General features: G+C 41.8%; 1 protein-coding gene across 2 annotated transcripts; it reads right to left on the bottom strand.

Moving 5' to 3' along the window:
* Nucleotides 1–1,708: 1,708 nt before the first annotated feature.
* Nucleotides 1,709–12,690, bottom strand: galcb (galactosylceramidase b). 2 transcript variants are annotated; one of them, XM_004082148.5, is made up of 17 exons: nt 12,242–12,690; nt 12,082–12,150; nt 11,948–12,011; nt 10,752–10,865; nt 10,536–10,675; nt 9,092–9,130; nt 8,821–8,948; nt 6,489–6,644; nt 4,746–4,870; nt 4,535–4,662; nt 3,716–3,805; nt 3,547–3,636; nt 3,330–3,474; nt 2,754–2,934; nt 2,504–2,667; nt 2,348–2,424; nt 1,709–2,278 (listed from the first exon to the last, which is right to left on the bottom strand). In XM_004082148.5, the coding sequence occupies exons 1-17, from the start codon at nt 12,380–12,382 to the stop codon at nt 2,135–2,137; spliced, it is 1,995 nt and encodes a 664-aa protein (XP_004082196.1). In that variant the 5' UTR covers nt 12,383–12,690; the 3' UTR covers nt 1,709–2,134. The 2 variants fall into 2 exon arrangements, with proteins under 2 accessions (XP_004082196.1, XP_004082197.1); XM_004082149.5 differs by lacking the exon at nt 8,821–8,948 and adding an exon at nt 6,944–7,074.
* Between the last annotated feature and the right edge of the window lie 1,703 nt (nt 12,691–14,393).

The raw sequence follows: 14,393 nt of genomic DNA, 5'->3' as shown, positions 1-14,393 counted from the left end.
TAAATCTTACATACATAAGTGCCGAATAAAAAAAACACAACTCCAAATTTTACTGTATTTAAGAAAAAGATGTTTCAATTTTATGATTACATTTAAAAAAAATAATACACCCAAAGGAAGTAACACTGGAACAATTTGAGCTTTGCTAGTTAACTATTTAATCCCCTCTATTAAGAAAACTTTGTATTGTGAATAGTATTATTATTATTGATTTTGTACTCTCTTTTTATATATTTTAATAGACTCTATTTTCTTATCAGCGAGCTTTATTTTTCATATGTTTCTGCTACGTTTATTCCTTGCTGTGGTTAAATAAGTTTGGAATGATGTCATTGGTTGTTGCGGCTGATGATCTATTTGAGTCCTTGATGTTGTGTTTTGTACTTTATTATTATGTTTCAGTTTCGGTGCATAGCGTTTTGTGAATGTTGAAGTTTTAATTATTAAAAAAACACTGTTTCTTTAACCAACTAAATAACTAACTAACTAACTAACTAACTAACTGACTAAATAAATAAATAAATAAAAATATTTGAGTTCATGCAGAAGGAAGAAACCATAACCAGGACGAGGGGCTTAGACTTTATAGCTCTACCAGCCAGTATGCAGCCTACTTTGTTAAATAAAATAAAATAAAAGACCGTAAATACATTTTAATATGTTTTAACTGTGTATTAACCTTTTAATGGAACTTAAAACATGGAACTTTCTCAGATCATCTGAACCGAACAAACAATTTTCCACTCATTAACTCGAATCTTTACATCCAAAATTACAATATACTGTTGCAAATTCACACTTTAGAGGTAATATATACTAAGAAATATTCTCAAAGTATAAAACTAGTAAGTAAATCATCCAAAATGTCCAAAAAGAGAATTCCTGTTTGGCCTTAAGGTGTATCTTTACTAGAAAGCTAAATGGAAGCTCTGATTTAGAAAAGGAGTTAAAAGATCTTCAAGAGATCTCAGGAAAGTCAAAGAGAGAATCTCATGATGTACGGTCCATGTACAACAGCGCAAAGAGGCAATGTCGGCTACTCTGAACACAACTTTGGGCACAAGAACACTTCAGTGACAGCAGATGGAAGTCACATCCAATATGGTGGATTAATCCAACAATAGTTGCATCCATTTTCTTAACCCCCCTTTTGGGGCAGGGGGCTTTCCGGAGCCTGTCATGTGATCGTGATCATTAAATAAACTGAATTTTACAATTTATTGTAATGGAAGACGTATTAATTTTCAGGTAGAGTTTTTCTAAGTCATATTTAAAATAAGTAATCGGGTACAATATCAGGACGCGCATCATATGGTGGGATGCATATCGGGATACATTTTGGTTTGCCAGACTCTTGCCAACACAGACCCGTAATCACGAGGCCCTGTGGCAGGTGCTGTCCGTGGTGCTGATAAGATGCGATTCTGGTCAGCGCTCTGAATGTTCAAGTGAAGAAATTCAATGAAGCGCGGGTAAATGGCAGGAGTAACTATGACTCTTCAAAATCTGGATTTTTTTTTACTACTAAAATCTAAATCATTGAAAATAATATTTTCTTATAACTTTTCTTACAAAATCATGATTTTGATCGTGTTTTCTTTGTGATAAAATTCTTTACTTGGGGGTAAAAAATGTTCCATCAGTAATCTGATTACTTCAACACAGTCTGTATTCTGTGCATCACGAATGGAATTGAAAAGATGTACACTTTTTAATGGTGAAAACCAATGTTTATTACAAACAGTAAAGGATAAAACAACAGTCAATGTGATAAAACAAGAAATTGGCCCAAAATCAGAGTTGTTAAACAAAATCAGTAATACAGACAAACATTTTGATCAGTAAAAAAAAAAAAAAAAAAAAACGTAAAAAACCAACAGCTCCTGAGAAGTTCAGGTCACAGGATTGAGGTCAAATGAGTCAGGTCGCATGATGTGCAAAGTGATGGTAGACAAACACTTGAATTTTATCATCACCTTTTCATCACATTCATCTTAAAAAAGCAGCAAACCCTTAAAAAAACACAGTGCAAAAATCATTTCCTGTAAGCCAGAAGAGTGGTGACATCCTGCTTCTTTAAGACCCCCTCCCCAACAAATGTTCAGAGAGGTCAAGTATTCATCATGTGACCTCATCACTCCGCCACCACAGAGAAGTTGTCAAACTGGGCCAGCTCAAAGGAGGCGGTTCCGATGGCCGCCCAGCCGTTCGGCGGCTGCAGCTGCACGCTATTGGTCCAAAGCACCTTTCCGTTCAGCATCCCGGTGGCTTTCTGGCCCTGAAGGGGAGGGGACATTGTGAATGTCTGTAGTAGTTTATATTCTCAGAATATTATGTCTGAACTCACCTCCACAGTCAGGGATAATGTGTACCAGGTAAATGCCTCAGTCCCGGACTTCCCCTCTGCGAGCACCGCCTGCCCACCTACGTGCACAGAAACGAGGGTCATTCAAGATGAAGCCGTTTCAACATCTGTGCTGCAGTGAGGAGTGACCACACCCACCAATATCTGAGGTCACTTTGTAGGTGCCATTAACAAAAACCCAGAAGAAGACGCCTTTGGCACGCCGCACGTCCTGGCCTCCTTTACTAACTCTGGCTGCCACAAATATGCCACCGTTTTTAACATTCTCCATGAAGACGTCACATGTGACACTCAGATTCTGCCTGTAATCCAGACAAACATTGGAAACGTAAAAATCTAAATAAATAAAAAAAAAAAAAAATCGGAACTTTCCGGATCACCGCCTCACCACTTATAGTCTCCGATGACGCTGATGGTCTGGTCGGCATCGGCTGTCCAGGTGACGGGTCTCTGAGTGACGACCTGCCGCATGGTGAACACGTGCGGTCCGGGGTCAGTGGTGTTCACAAAGTACTCAAACACGCCAGTCTGGTCAGCAAAGTTTGGAGCCTCAGAGAACGGAGGGTCTTCTGCAGAAACGGAGAAAGAACATTTCAAGTGTGAGACACCTGCAGAAACAGAACTCTACTGTTTTTTCCCCCTTTTTTTAATATAAAGAATAATATTTCAGTAAATACAATATTTTTAGCAAAAAAAATCTTAAAAGGAAAAGTATAGTTTAATGAGAAAAGAAAACAGAAAAATAGAAAATACATTTATATACAGAATTTTTTTTCTTAATTTAAGGAAAACAGAAAAAAAAGCAAAAGGTGCAGGACCAAAAGCATTACATCATACTGCCACCAGAGCGGCGCCATGTACTTTTATTTTAATAAGTGTAAAGTCATTGGTGCTTTTAATTTTAAAGGCATTTCTCCAGTGAAAACCAGAAGAATTGCAGCCCGTTGGACGTGTTTGAACTTACGAACATCAAAGTTGTCCTTGTAGGCTTTAGGGAAGCGAGCTGAGGGCGGCGGGTCAGCGTAGCTGCCTTTTCTCCCTGTGGTGACGGTGGTCAGTGTGTAAACCTCATCTTCAGCCAGATCCAGGGTGAACGACCCGTTTACCAGCTGCAGTCATCGGCACAACAAAGCTGTGTAATCCCGCCTCCTTTTCCTCGCAGGGATTCAGTTTCTCCTCACCTTCACCGCAGTCAGCTTCTCAAAGAAGGACGGCTTCTGTGTCTTGAAGTTGAACTGCGATCGCCACACCTGGAGCTCCTTTATGGAAGCCTTGGGAGAAAGCAGAGCAGTTGATGAAGGTGATGGGGTTCATCAGCAACAGAGACGTGTGGAGCTCATCTGAACTTACAAAGGATCCTCGCAGGTTGAAAGTTGCAGTCTGAGACGTCAGGTTAAACGCAGGCAGAGGAGGTCTGATGCAGGCAGAATGATCATGAGTCTGAGAAAGAAACAGCAGAGTCACCTTTTGTCTGTCCGGTTATTGCTGCAGCATCTCTAACTTTATTTCATTGACACCTCCTGCAATGTTCAACTTTCTCTTTTAGTGCATTTTATCACTCAGCAGCCTCACAAGAAGGCATGTTTACTGGCTGCATTTCTTTAAATGGACAGCAGGGGGCAACAGTCTTGATCCAACTGTGTTTAAGGTGAAAATAATTTGTTTTTATTGGCCATTTTCAAATAAAATCCTACCAAGTTTATTGTAATTAGCATCGATATTTTGAATCAAAAGAAGGTTTGATTTACGGGGGGGGGGTGTAAAGGGGCATGTGACACCACTCAGCCAGTTAGGGCGAGCCATTGGGGGGGGGCATAATAGGCTATTTACAGCTTCAATATTTTATTTTCTATCAGCAAGGTACTACTATTATTGCATGATATAAGTATCTTGATTACTTTAGTGAGTCATACAGTTCTTGCAATCTCAAGCATTTCACGGGATTGTTCATCCTGTGTTGATCTTGCATATCGCAAATAATAATAATTAAAAAAAAGAGTTTGTATCTATTGTTTCTAATGTTCTCGTGCCAGTTAATGTTAAGCGTTTTATCATTTGTTTCTACTTAAAGGAGAGCTGAACAAGAACCCAGAAAGCTTAACATGAATTGGAGTTTCCTAAGACCGCAGTGTCAGATACTTTTAGCTGAAACATGACAGAAACCCCAACCATGGTTTCGATGACAACTGTCAGGTTTCCTTTGCCGTCTGTCAGGGCGACGTAGCTTCCTCCCTGAGCCAGATGTCCCACAGTCCGCAGGTACGTCCATCCTGGCTGTGTGAACTGGGTGGTGTGGGCTTCAGCATACAAAAAAGATCCACGTTAGCGGAAAAGGGTTGATCCACAACTGGCGCTGCAGCGATGGGTAAAGCTGGAATACCTGTGATCCAGATGGGAGGAGAGACCACATAGTTTCCGCTCCAGGGCTCCTGAGCCGTCATCAAACCGCATCTGCCGAACGGCAGCTCCTCATAGTAACTGGCCACCAGGTTCCAGGAGATGGTTCTGCAGCAAAATCAGAGTTAACCGGACTGAAAGGCTTCGACTTCACACCTTGCTGATCCATCAGGTGATATATTGAGAAAAGTCAGTTGATAAAACTGTTGTCTGTGTTCCTTTTATCAAGGAAATACAATTATTCTCCCTGCAGAAGCAAATGTGTAGAAACATTAATAAAAAAAGAAAACAACAAGCTGATCGACAATTATAAGCTGACCAAAAGCCACAACGTGTCCGTGTCCAGGATGAATGGTTCAGTTTTGTTTGTATTGATGCAGAAAACGAATTACAACTACCGTAATTTCCGGATTATAAGCCACTACTTTTGTCACACGCTTTCAGCCCTGTGGCTTATTCAATGATGCGGCTAATTTAGGCATTTTTTTCCTCTTTTTATTACATTTTTTCTAACGGCCGCTAGGGGGCGCTCGAGCAGAAAGGGGTAGAGTGAGACAGGGGGAATACGATATATGTGTCGAGGAAGACGCAAGTTTAATATAAATTCCTGCTTTGTAAATGAATAGCATGAACAGACCCTCATCATGGAAAATGCAAGAAGAAATGCATATGACGCAGCTTTCAAGTGAAAAGCAATCATTATAAGCAGTGTGAAAAAATCCACCATGACCAACGGGTTTGGAAAAGCCGCTCTGCTGCATGACGGAGAGGACAGCGCAAACTCAGGAGTGAATTTACCTCAGAGTGATACAGACAGCGACAACGAAGGAGAGACTGAGAAAGTGTGGTGAACAATATCTGACGCTATTCCAATCCCACACTGAGGAGGAAGACTTCCATGGTTTCAGAGCACAGGAGGCGCGCCAATAAGTTACTGCTGTTTTCAGTGACTTTTACTGGTATGTTTCTTTAACCAGCCCTGTTAGTGCTGTCACTACTATGTTGCTGCTGTGTTACTGCCGCTTCACAGGCACTGTTTGGAATAGAGCTGTGACGGTGTGGGATTTTTGATCACCGCTGTGATGAAGCAGCGACACTGTGCGGCCTATAATCAGGTGCGCTCTATAGTCCGGAAATTACGGTAGTTATTATTTTGATAGACTTTGCCGCCTGCAAGTGAAGCAGCACAGACAAATGAATCAAAACTAAATCTCAGACACAAAACCATCAAAATACCTGGACCTTTTTTACTGTAACAGTAAACCACGACTCTCGGAGAACTGCACTTTGTAGACGTTCCCTCGTCTGCTCACTCCCTGCAATTTGATCTTTGAAAAAAAAGTTTGTTTTTCAGGAAATCTTTTTTTTTTTAATTCACAAAAACCAAATCTTTACATTCATTCATTCATTGACAAATGAATGAATGAATGAACAAATCTTTACAATTTGTTGTTATTTTTGAAGATATTTTTAAAATATAAAAGATTGAACAACACCTTTAAAAAAAATTTTTTCAATTGAATGCAGTATGCTTTCATTTATTATTTGAGTTTTAGCATTTGCATTAAAACAACCAGATTTTTCTGTTTTTCGGGAGATATTAAACAAATCAAATAAGAAAAAAGTCGGAGTGAACCATGATAAATTATTTAGTAGTACAATAAGATTAAAAAGAGCAGAATTCTTGCTTTTTAATGCATCAGGGGTTTCTTATATTTTTCCTTACGACGTCATTTGTCCGTTGACGTAGTTCTGGTTGAGGATGCGAGCCCAGCAGCCGGCGCCCATCGCATCGTTGTAGGTGCTGTAGTCCTCTGATGCCCACAGCTTCTTCAGCGTCTTCAGGGCCTGTGGGACCGTTACTGTACCCGGATAGTGAGCCCTGAAGGTCAGAAAACACGGGCTTTGGGTGAGCAGCACACATTTTTGCCGTGCACCCACAACCAAGCAAAAGCTTGAATCCAATCGGGGGAAATTTGCTCCACTCCATTCCTGAGATAACATCCAGAATTCCTGATGGTAAATATGAAGTTTGGACTGTTCTTCAGAAGAATGCACAGGGCAGGACATCCAGGCTCCGCTTTTATCAGCTGTTACCCAACATCAACAATAAATCACACAGCGCCGTGCAGCAGAAGACACACACACACACACACACACACACACACAAGAGGCTCCTACCCTATCACGTCTACAGCTCCACTGAGCTCAGGGTCAAGCAGCAGCGATTGAGCTATGGGCTCCCACAGGTTGTCGCTGGCTATGATCCTGACCTCCTCCAGACCGCTCTTATCCAAAGTGTACCGCAGCAGCTAGAACCAGCCCGTCAGCCATACAGGGGGTAGAGAGCAGAGGAAACAGGCGTTCACAGCCTGGAAAATCCACGGGCTTTGCTGCTATCAGGCAAAACTCCAAGGCTGCTCAGCAGACACGGTCATAAAAACTAACTTCAGTCACGTTTCAGGCACTGTGGTGGAGAAGTTCTCTGAGGCAGCAGCTGAAATTTGGAGATTATTTACATTTTGCCTGATCTGCCTTTGCCTTCCTGCTCCAATGTTTAAAAACTGATACCAAATCACTTGTAGACAGTCAGACTTTCAGTTCTAGTTTTCTCTTCCCCCCAAATATTGTTTGTGACAGTTTTAAGTCACGTACTACTACCACAAAAGAAGTGTTAAGGACTTCTCTGTCAAACCTTCACCACGGCTTAGCAACCTTTTCTGCTGACGTTCTTCTCTTGTAGGATTCCCATTGACTGTAAATGTGAGCTGGACTGAGTGACCCCTCCCCCCTGGGAAACTAAACAGGAAGTACTCGCTGGCTCCAAAAAGGCAAGAAGTAAACAGCTATTACTCACTCAGAATAAACTGTTCTTCATTTATTTATTTTTTTGTAGTGAAAGTTTAAGTTATAAACTGGCCATTCAACAAAAGCAGGTTGTCTCACATCAAAGTGTTTGATTTATTTTGGGCCGCTTCTAACTAGAAAATAGACTTCCAACAAGCTCACTCCTGATTGGCGAGAGTTGTTGACTCAGACCGATTCAGACCAATCACGGCTTACCGACATCATCTGGCTCCAACATGACGACGTCCCTATTGTAAAAAACGGCGACTGAATTGACTTCATTTCATTAAAATAAATCATTTTTTATGGATGACGTCACACACACTCAGTCCAGTTTTCCTATACAGTCAGTGGGGTTCCTCAGGGTTCTTTTCTGGAGCCCAGTTTTATTTTTGTTTAAGTTTTAGATTTGATGCAGCCAGAAGTTCAATTCCAAACCAACTTGTGTCAAACGTTCGTTGAGTATAAAAAAAAAGCACCAAAAGGTGGTAAAAACGCATCTACTACATGTTGTAAACTGTCACTCTCTAGATTTCGAAGGGTTAGCTGAAAACTAACAAAGATTTTTGGAAACCAGTAATGAAATGAAGCTCAAATACGTTGTTTTTGTGGAAAAAAAAGACAAACTGTGGATGTTGAAATGTTGAAAATTAGCAGCAAATCATTTAAACATCATGAGGTTTAACAGATGTCACTATTAAAGCAACTTCTCTGCATTTTATGTACATTTCGATCTTTTAGATTGAACTGATGTCGTCTGTTTAGTAAACCTGACAACCACAGGGTGCCCAGTGAGCTGAAAACAGCAGTTTAACCGACTCAAAAGCCTGCTTTGCATGATGGCAGCAACACACCATAAACCCCACACCTCCGGTGAGCGTGCTCGGCTGAGTGCAGTGCTCCTCAAACCTGTCCTGCCTTCTCCCTTTCTAGCAGCTCAATCTCCATTTGACCTGAAACAGTTCAGAAAAAGCTTTTCTCTGGGAAAAGCAGATGAACTGGTGACACTTAACTCTTCTAATTCAGGCTTCAGTTTGAGAAGCACTGCTTTCGTGGAAGAGACGCACACACCCTCTGGTGCGTCGCCTTCCACACAGAAAAACAGCCACAAACATTCAGCTGAGGCCTTTCAAGCAGAAAGACGGCAGGCGAGGGAAACGCGGGCGCTCAGGGAGTCGCTGGTGGCGGTTCCAGAACGTTCCCGTACTTACCCGATCACGTCGACAGAGTTATAAAGATACGGGTCTGAGATCATAGATTTTGCGATGCTCCAATCGCCGTCTGCAGCGATGATGCCGACGCCTTTCAGACCCACTCTGTCCAGCATGTTCCGCAGCACCTTGGCAACAAACAAACCCAGGGAGAACGGTGGGCAACGTGTGGGTGAGGCTCAGCTCAATGCGAGTGGCTGTTCTTCCCTTCAGCTCAGACTGAGCTCCTCACCGTCACATCAGGGAGGACGCAGACGAAGCGCGGCCTTACCTTGATGTACTTGACGTCAAAATTCCTCTCGTTCCAGATCTAAAGGTGGAAAAAAATGTGGAGGATTTTGTTTTATTCTCTGAATCTCAGAGAAAGCTGTCACTGCTGTTTTTTTAGTTTGGGTCTTTGTGAACATCTAACATGTTTGAAGAACCCGTGGGTTAAGAACTATCAATCATCAAGCTGTAAACAAAAGGGTTACACTTCAAGGACCATAAAGACAGTTCTAACATCTTTTAAGCTACTTTCAAAGCTTTCCAAGTGGTCTTTTTTATAAATTATGATTAAACTGTTTTTAGCCAAAAATCAGAAAACCGGTATTGTTTTCTAGTTCAAACTTTCTGCAGGAGTTCACTTAAAATTCACTTCTGAGTTTTGGGCAATATGGTTGTTGTGAAGCAGCTCCCCTTCCCATCACCCATAACCAAGAACTCTCCGTTTACGCGCGTTCCCGCTAGCTTACAGCCCCTCCCAACCCCAACCCAACATTAGCGATGCAACAAAAATGGCGGTCAGTATTGGAGCCGTACAGTTTGGAGCCAGACGAGTATAAAAAACCAAGACGTAGGCGGAACTAGTCGTCTACGGATGCATTTCTCCTGATTTGAATAAAGAAATACTCAGAAAACACAATAATGCCACAAAAACATGCTAAAAACACCAAAAACATGATTTTGATTGGAGTGGGTCTTTAACCAATGTGTTGGAAGCCGGATTGACACTGGGGGGTTAGAAGCTGGGAAAGACCCTCGTCTTTTTTCCAGCAGGAGCAACATAAAACTTCACCCGTCATCAGTATAAATGTGGTTTCTCAGTGGAAAAACCTCTGAAAACGAGGAAGTGCTAAATGCTGTCGGGATTAGGCTGTCTTAATGTTTTCTGAAACAATCTAACATGCATAAATGTAGACCAAAACTCGCTAAAGAACCTGCTAATCAATATCAGAAACTGCAACCATCCTCAGCTTTTGACAACTTAAAACAGAGCTGCTGCTACAGCAAAACGACAGAACAGGGAACCAGAAATCACATGACAAACCAGGAAGTGTTTTTGGTATTTTTAACTAGAAGCTTTTTTTTTCTCATGATGGAAGATACGTATTAAGAAAAATTAAGCCAAAAATTGCATTTCCGCAGTTATTTTATTCTAATTGTTCTAAATCAGGAGCAGACACATAAATGCAGTTTGAATAAGAGCGCATTAGGGATGTAGGAAATACACAAACTCCCTGCTCCGCTCCACAACAGGGAGGGGAGGGAGGGTGGGGTCCTGTCCACAACTAATGAGCTCCTGCCGCTCTGCAGAAACTGTGTCCAAGATATTTTTATTTTTGGATAAAAATGGCATAATCGTTATTGAAAGACCACTGGGAACACTTTTACAATTGATCAAAAGGTGATCGGAGCGGCACTTTGAAGAAATAGTGTTGTCTGAGAGTATTTACCCCGACATATTGAATGTGCAGGTCGTGGTATTTCTTGGCACCAAGGATCCATTTCACTACATAGTTTGCTGTGACATCAGGGAAGTCGTAGGGCCAGTCTTTTCCGTGGCCCAGCCATCCGGGGAAGGACCACGGCAAAGCTGCACGGAGAACCGAGGTGAGACCAGTTCTGGTTGTGCATCAGCAGCAGACGGAAGCGCCTGAAGTCCTGCTCACCGGTCAGAACTATGTCAGGGTTCCTCTTTTTGGCCTCCTTCATCAGCCACCACTCGTATCCTCTGAAGTAGTTCTCATCGTCCTCATAGTGCATGTGTGACGGCTCGGTTCCATCTGCTCAGCCCGCCATCGGCAACATTAATAAACATTCAAATCTTTGTTACTTTGAATCCTGAAAAAGTAATCCTCAAAACTTAAGATTAGGTTAAGAGATTTATTGCATTTAATATCAAATCCATGAAATAAAAAAATTACTTTGGGTAAAAATGGATGGATATGTTTTAGAGATTTATGGTAAAAACACAGTTTCTCGTCTTCTTGGGCAAATTTACTTAAACCATTGACTGTGTATAAGAACTGGAGGGAGCGAGTGTGACATCACTCATGGAAACCATCCCACCCCTTCCACCTCAAGGCGGGCTACACAAAATCTGTCAATCATGTCCAACGTTTGACATGTGATCACCTACTTATCTGATTGGCCAGTTTATAACTTGAACAACAGAAAAAAAACACTAAAAATAAGATTATCAAGAATATGTAAAATAAAACAAAAGGACTGAGTAATAATAGGTGTTGTCTATAGAATTCAATGGGATTTGGCTTCTCTGAACCAGGGGGGTACACCCCGTTTGAAATGCAGAGGGGAGGGGTCACTCAGTCCAGTTCTCATATACGGTCACTAATTCCAAGAAGGAAGAAGAAAAATAACTAAGAAATTAAAAAAGAATCTGGAAGTAGAGCAAAGCTTTTAAACCCATGATGTTGGAGATCCCTCCTCCAGGGTGGTTTTCATGACTTTTCCAATTCAAGTGTTTTTTATTCAAGCGAATAAAAAAAAAATTTTGATGCCACAGAAAGCTGCAGCAGAAATTCTTGTGACTACTTAAGAAAAATGATGAGTTAGCCAATGACTGAAATAGTGGAATGCAGCTGATCTGATCCATATCTAGGGAATTCTTAAAGTTTATTGATCTTTTGATATAGACTTTCCCAGAAAAGTCACACCAAAACTGTTGGGAGGTTGAAGCTTCTGTGGAACTTGGGGGAAGAATTTGGAGGGGTGTCAAGTAAGAACTGCAGGGTGGAAGACCAAAACAAATAAAGAGATCCAAGAATCCAGTTTAATCTCTGTGGGTTCATCCTCCCACCTCGCCCCCAATGTAGTTCCGCCCCTGGTCAGTGCAGAAACTCACCGGTGGTTTGTCCGTCTCCTCCAATCTCCACCTTCAGTATGTGCAGAGATGCCCCAAAGTTTGGCTGCAGAAACGGGACAATAATTCAAATTCCGTTTTTTCCCTTTTCGTGTCTCAGCAGCGGCGGGTCTCACCTTGAACAGGTAATCGAGGATCTGGCTGCGGTGCGGCTCCGGGTAGTTCACCAGTAACCGGGAGGTGGCCTGCAGGCATCGAAAGGGGGCGCAGCACGGTGAGAAGCGCCAACGGACCGCGCGTGCACCGAACAGGAAGTCGGAGCCGAACGTTACTCACCCCTCCGCCGCTCAGACCCCCGATCCCGTCGAAGTCCCTCCCCAGCCCCCCGTCGTCGCTCAGCACGTACGTGTCCGCGGAGGAGGACCGCGGCGAGGCGAGGAGGGCGGCCACAAACACCGCCGACAGCCGCCAGCACATCCTGACAGCCGGACTAGGAGCTGCGGGACGTCCGCTCAACAGGTATTTATCCGCGCTCCACCACGTGACCCCTTTCGCGTCACGTGACCGCCCCCGAGTCACATGACAACGCCGCACCAGCAGCACGTAAAAGGTAGTAAAGGAGGAAGAAAACAGTCATATCTGTATTTTTTACAGGTACAAAGAGCACAACTTTTAATACCACATACTTTGTTTTATGAGGATCATAAGTAACTTCATTTGTGACATTTTAGTGCCACCTCGTGACAAATACACTGTGTGATATGAATGTGTCCCTTAGCGAAAAGTAGTTCATTTAAAGTCCCACTCCATTTTTTCAACCCCAGTAGTCTTTTAATTACAACTATGCCGTTTTAGCTATAATCAAAATATCTGTCGTTTTCTAGGGTAAACTTTCTGCTGAGTTCATCAGAAATGGCCTCTGATTATTGGACAGGACAGTTGGCGCAGAAGTAAGCCTCCGCTGATATCCCATCATCCCTTTGTTTAGTCTCTCTCGCACTAACTTACAGCTCTTCACAGCCCCAACCTAACATTAGTGGTGCAACAAAAAAGGCGAGCAATATCGGAGCTACAGTCTGAAGCCACATGGCAGCTCAGAGGAGGAATAGGTTCTTTTATCTATCAAGTAAATACATCACAATGGAGAAGGGAGACTTTGGCCGCCCATATCAGTTGCTGCATCACAACTGAGAGCTGTTTCAAATTATATTTTTTAATCTGCTAAACCATGATTTAAATAAATGAATTCTCATAAATGCGATTTGTATATGAAATTCTTTTGTAGGCTAGCTTATATGTCCGCCATCATAAGAGAAATGCTACAATGCTGTGTGTGTCAAAAAGACAAATGTAGATTCATGTTGTGAGGAAAAAACAATTGGTTAAAAAAAACATATTTTAGCCCACAAAAGAAAATGACAGTGTGATTTATGTTTGAGCTTTTTTTGTATTTTTTAATCACAAAAAAGAAAAAAAGCAGAATGGTTACATCATTTTGCATGTCTAAGTAATTATGCAGACATTAATTATAATAATCATCTCATAAATACATTTCTGGATCAGGCAATTTTCAAAAACAAATTCTAAAAGGTGCTATGTGGCACCCCTAAAGAGCTGTTGGCGTTACTGCATGATGATGAAGGCAGCTGACTTTAACAGATGATCTCCTGATGTTTTTCTCAACAAGATGCAACCTAATGCACCAAATCAAAGGTAACAGCAGCTAGACCTTTTTACTTTTTCTTAAGTGAAATATGTTGAAGATGAAGGAAAATAGTGTTTACAGATTTAATTTCAAAGGTAAACTAAAATATAAGGATGGGCGTTCTCCTGTCAGTACCTGCAGGAACGTCTTTTGCCATTAGCTTCCAGACTATCCTGCAGACTTGGCTCCACTGGACTGATTGTGCATTGTTACACCAATATTTAGCTTTCCTTCAAACACACTTGAAGGACTGACTGAACCAAAGACGAAGAAGGAACACAGGACCAGGAAAAAATGTTGTTCCACCAGCAGCTGGTATGGGTGTGGCATTGCCAGCAACAAACTCTGAACTTGATGGTAAAAAAGCAGAAGAAAGAAAAACCAGCTTATCATGTTTGCCCTCTATTAACTAGTAATGTACCTCTTTGCAGACTTCAGTTAAGCAATGGACTGTTTTTTCTTACCCATGATTGTAATGCACAGTGCTGATGCCATTTCCTCCTTTTTGTCCCCTTCTTTTTTAAGAATTGCACCAGAGTTCATTTTCAAGTAAAGAAAAACCCTAGTTTTCAAGCAGATCAGAGTTCTGGCTTGTGGTTCTCCAGGGTTCTGTTGAGCCTTCACACTCACCAAATGAAGACAGTTTTGCCAGAGAACTAAAAATCACCACAGGACCTAACGAGTCAGCATGAATGTGGCTTCAGCCCAAGCCTGAGGGAGAAACTGGGAAGGATTCCAAGCATAGCTAAACTAGTTTGAGTGTAATTCAATTTTTTTATAGCT

The sequence above is a fragment of the Oryzias latipes genome, chromosome 22 (assembly GCF_053564925.1).
Source record: "Oryzias latipes strain Hd-rR chromosome 22, Olatipes_Hd-rR_3.1".
Lineage (NCBI taxonomy): Eukaryota > Metazoa > Chordata > Actinopteri > Beloniformes > Adrianichthyidae > Oryzias > Oryzias latipes.
The sequence above is the reverse complement of the archived record's forward strand: the minus strand, read 5'-3'. Positions and strand labels throughout refer to the sequence as shown.

Coding starts and splice junctions, on each gene's coding strand:
- galcb (XM_004082149.5), bottom strand. CDS start 12,382: ATGTGCTGGCGGCTGTCGGCGGTGTTTGTGGCCGCCCTCCTCGCCTCG. Junction 9,131..10,535: donor TGCACATTCAATATGTCGGG/GTAAATACTCTC, acceptor TTCCACCTTTAG/ATCTGGAACGAGAGGAATTT. Junction 2,668..2,753: donor GTCATCGGAGACTATAAGTG/GTGAGGCGGTGA, acceptor TCTGGATTACAG/GCAGAATCTGAGTGTCACAT.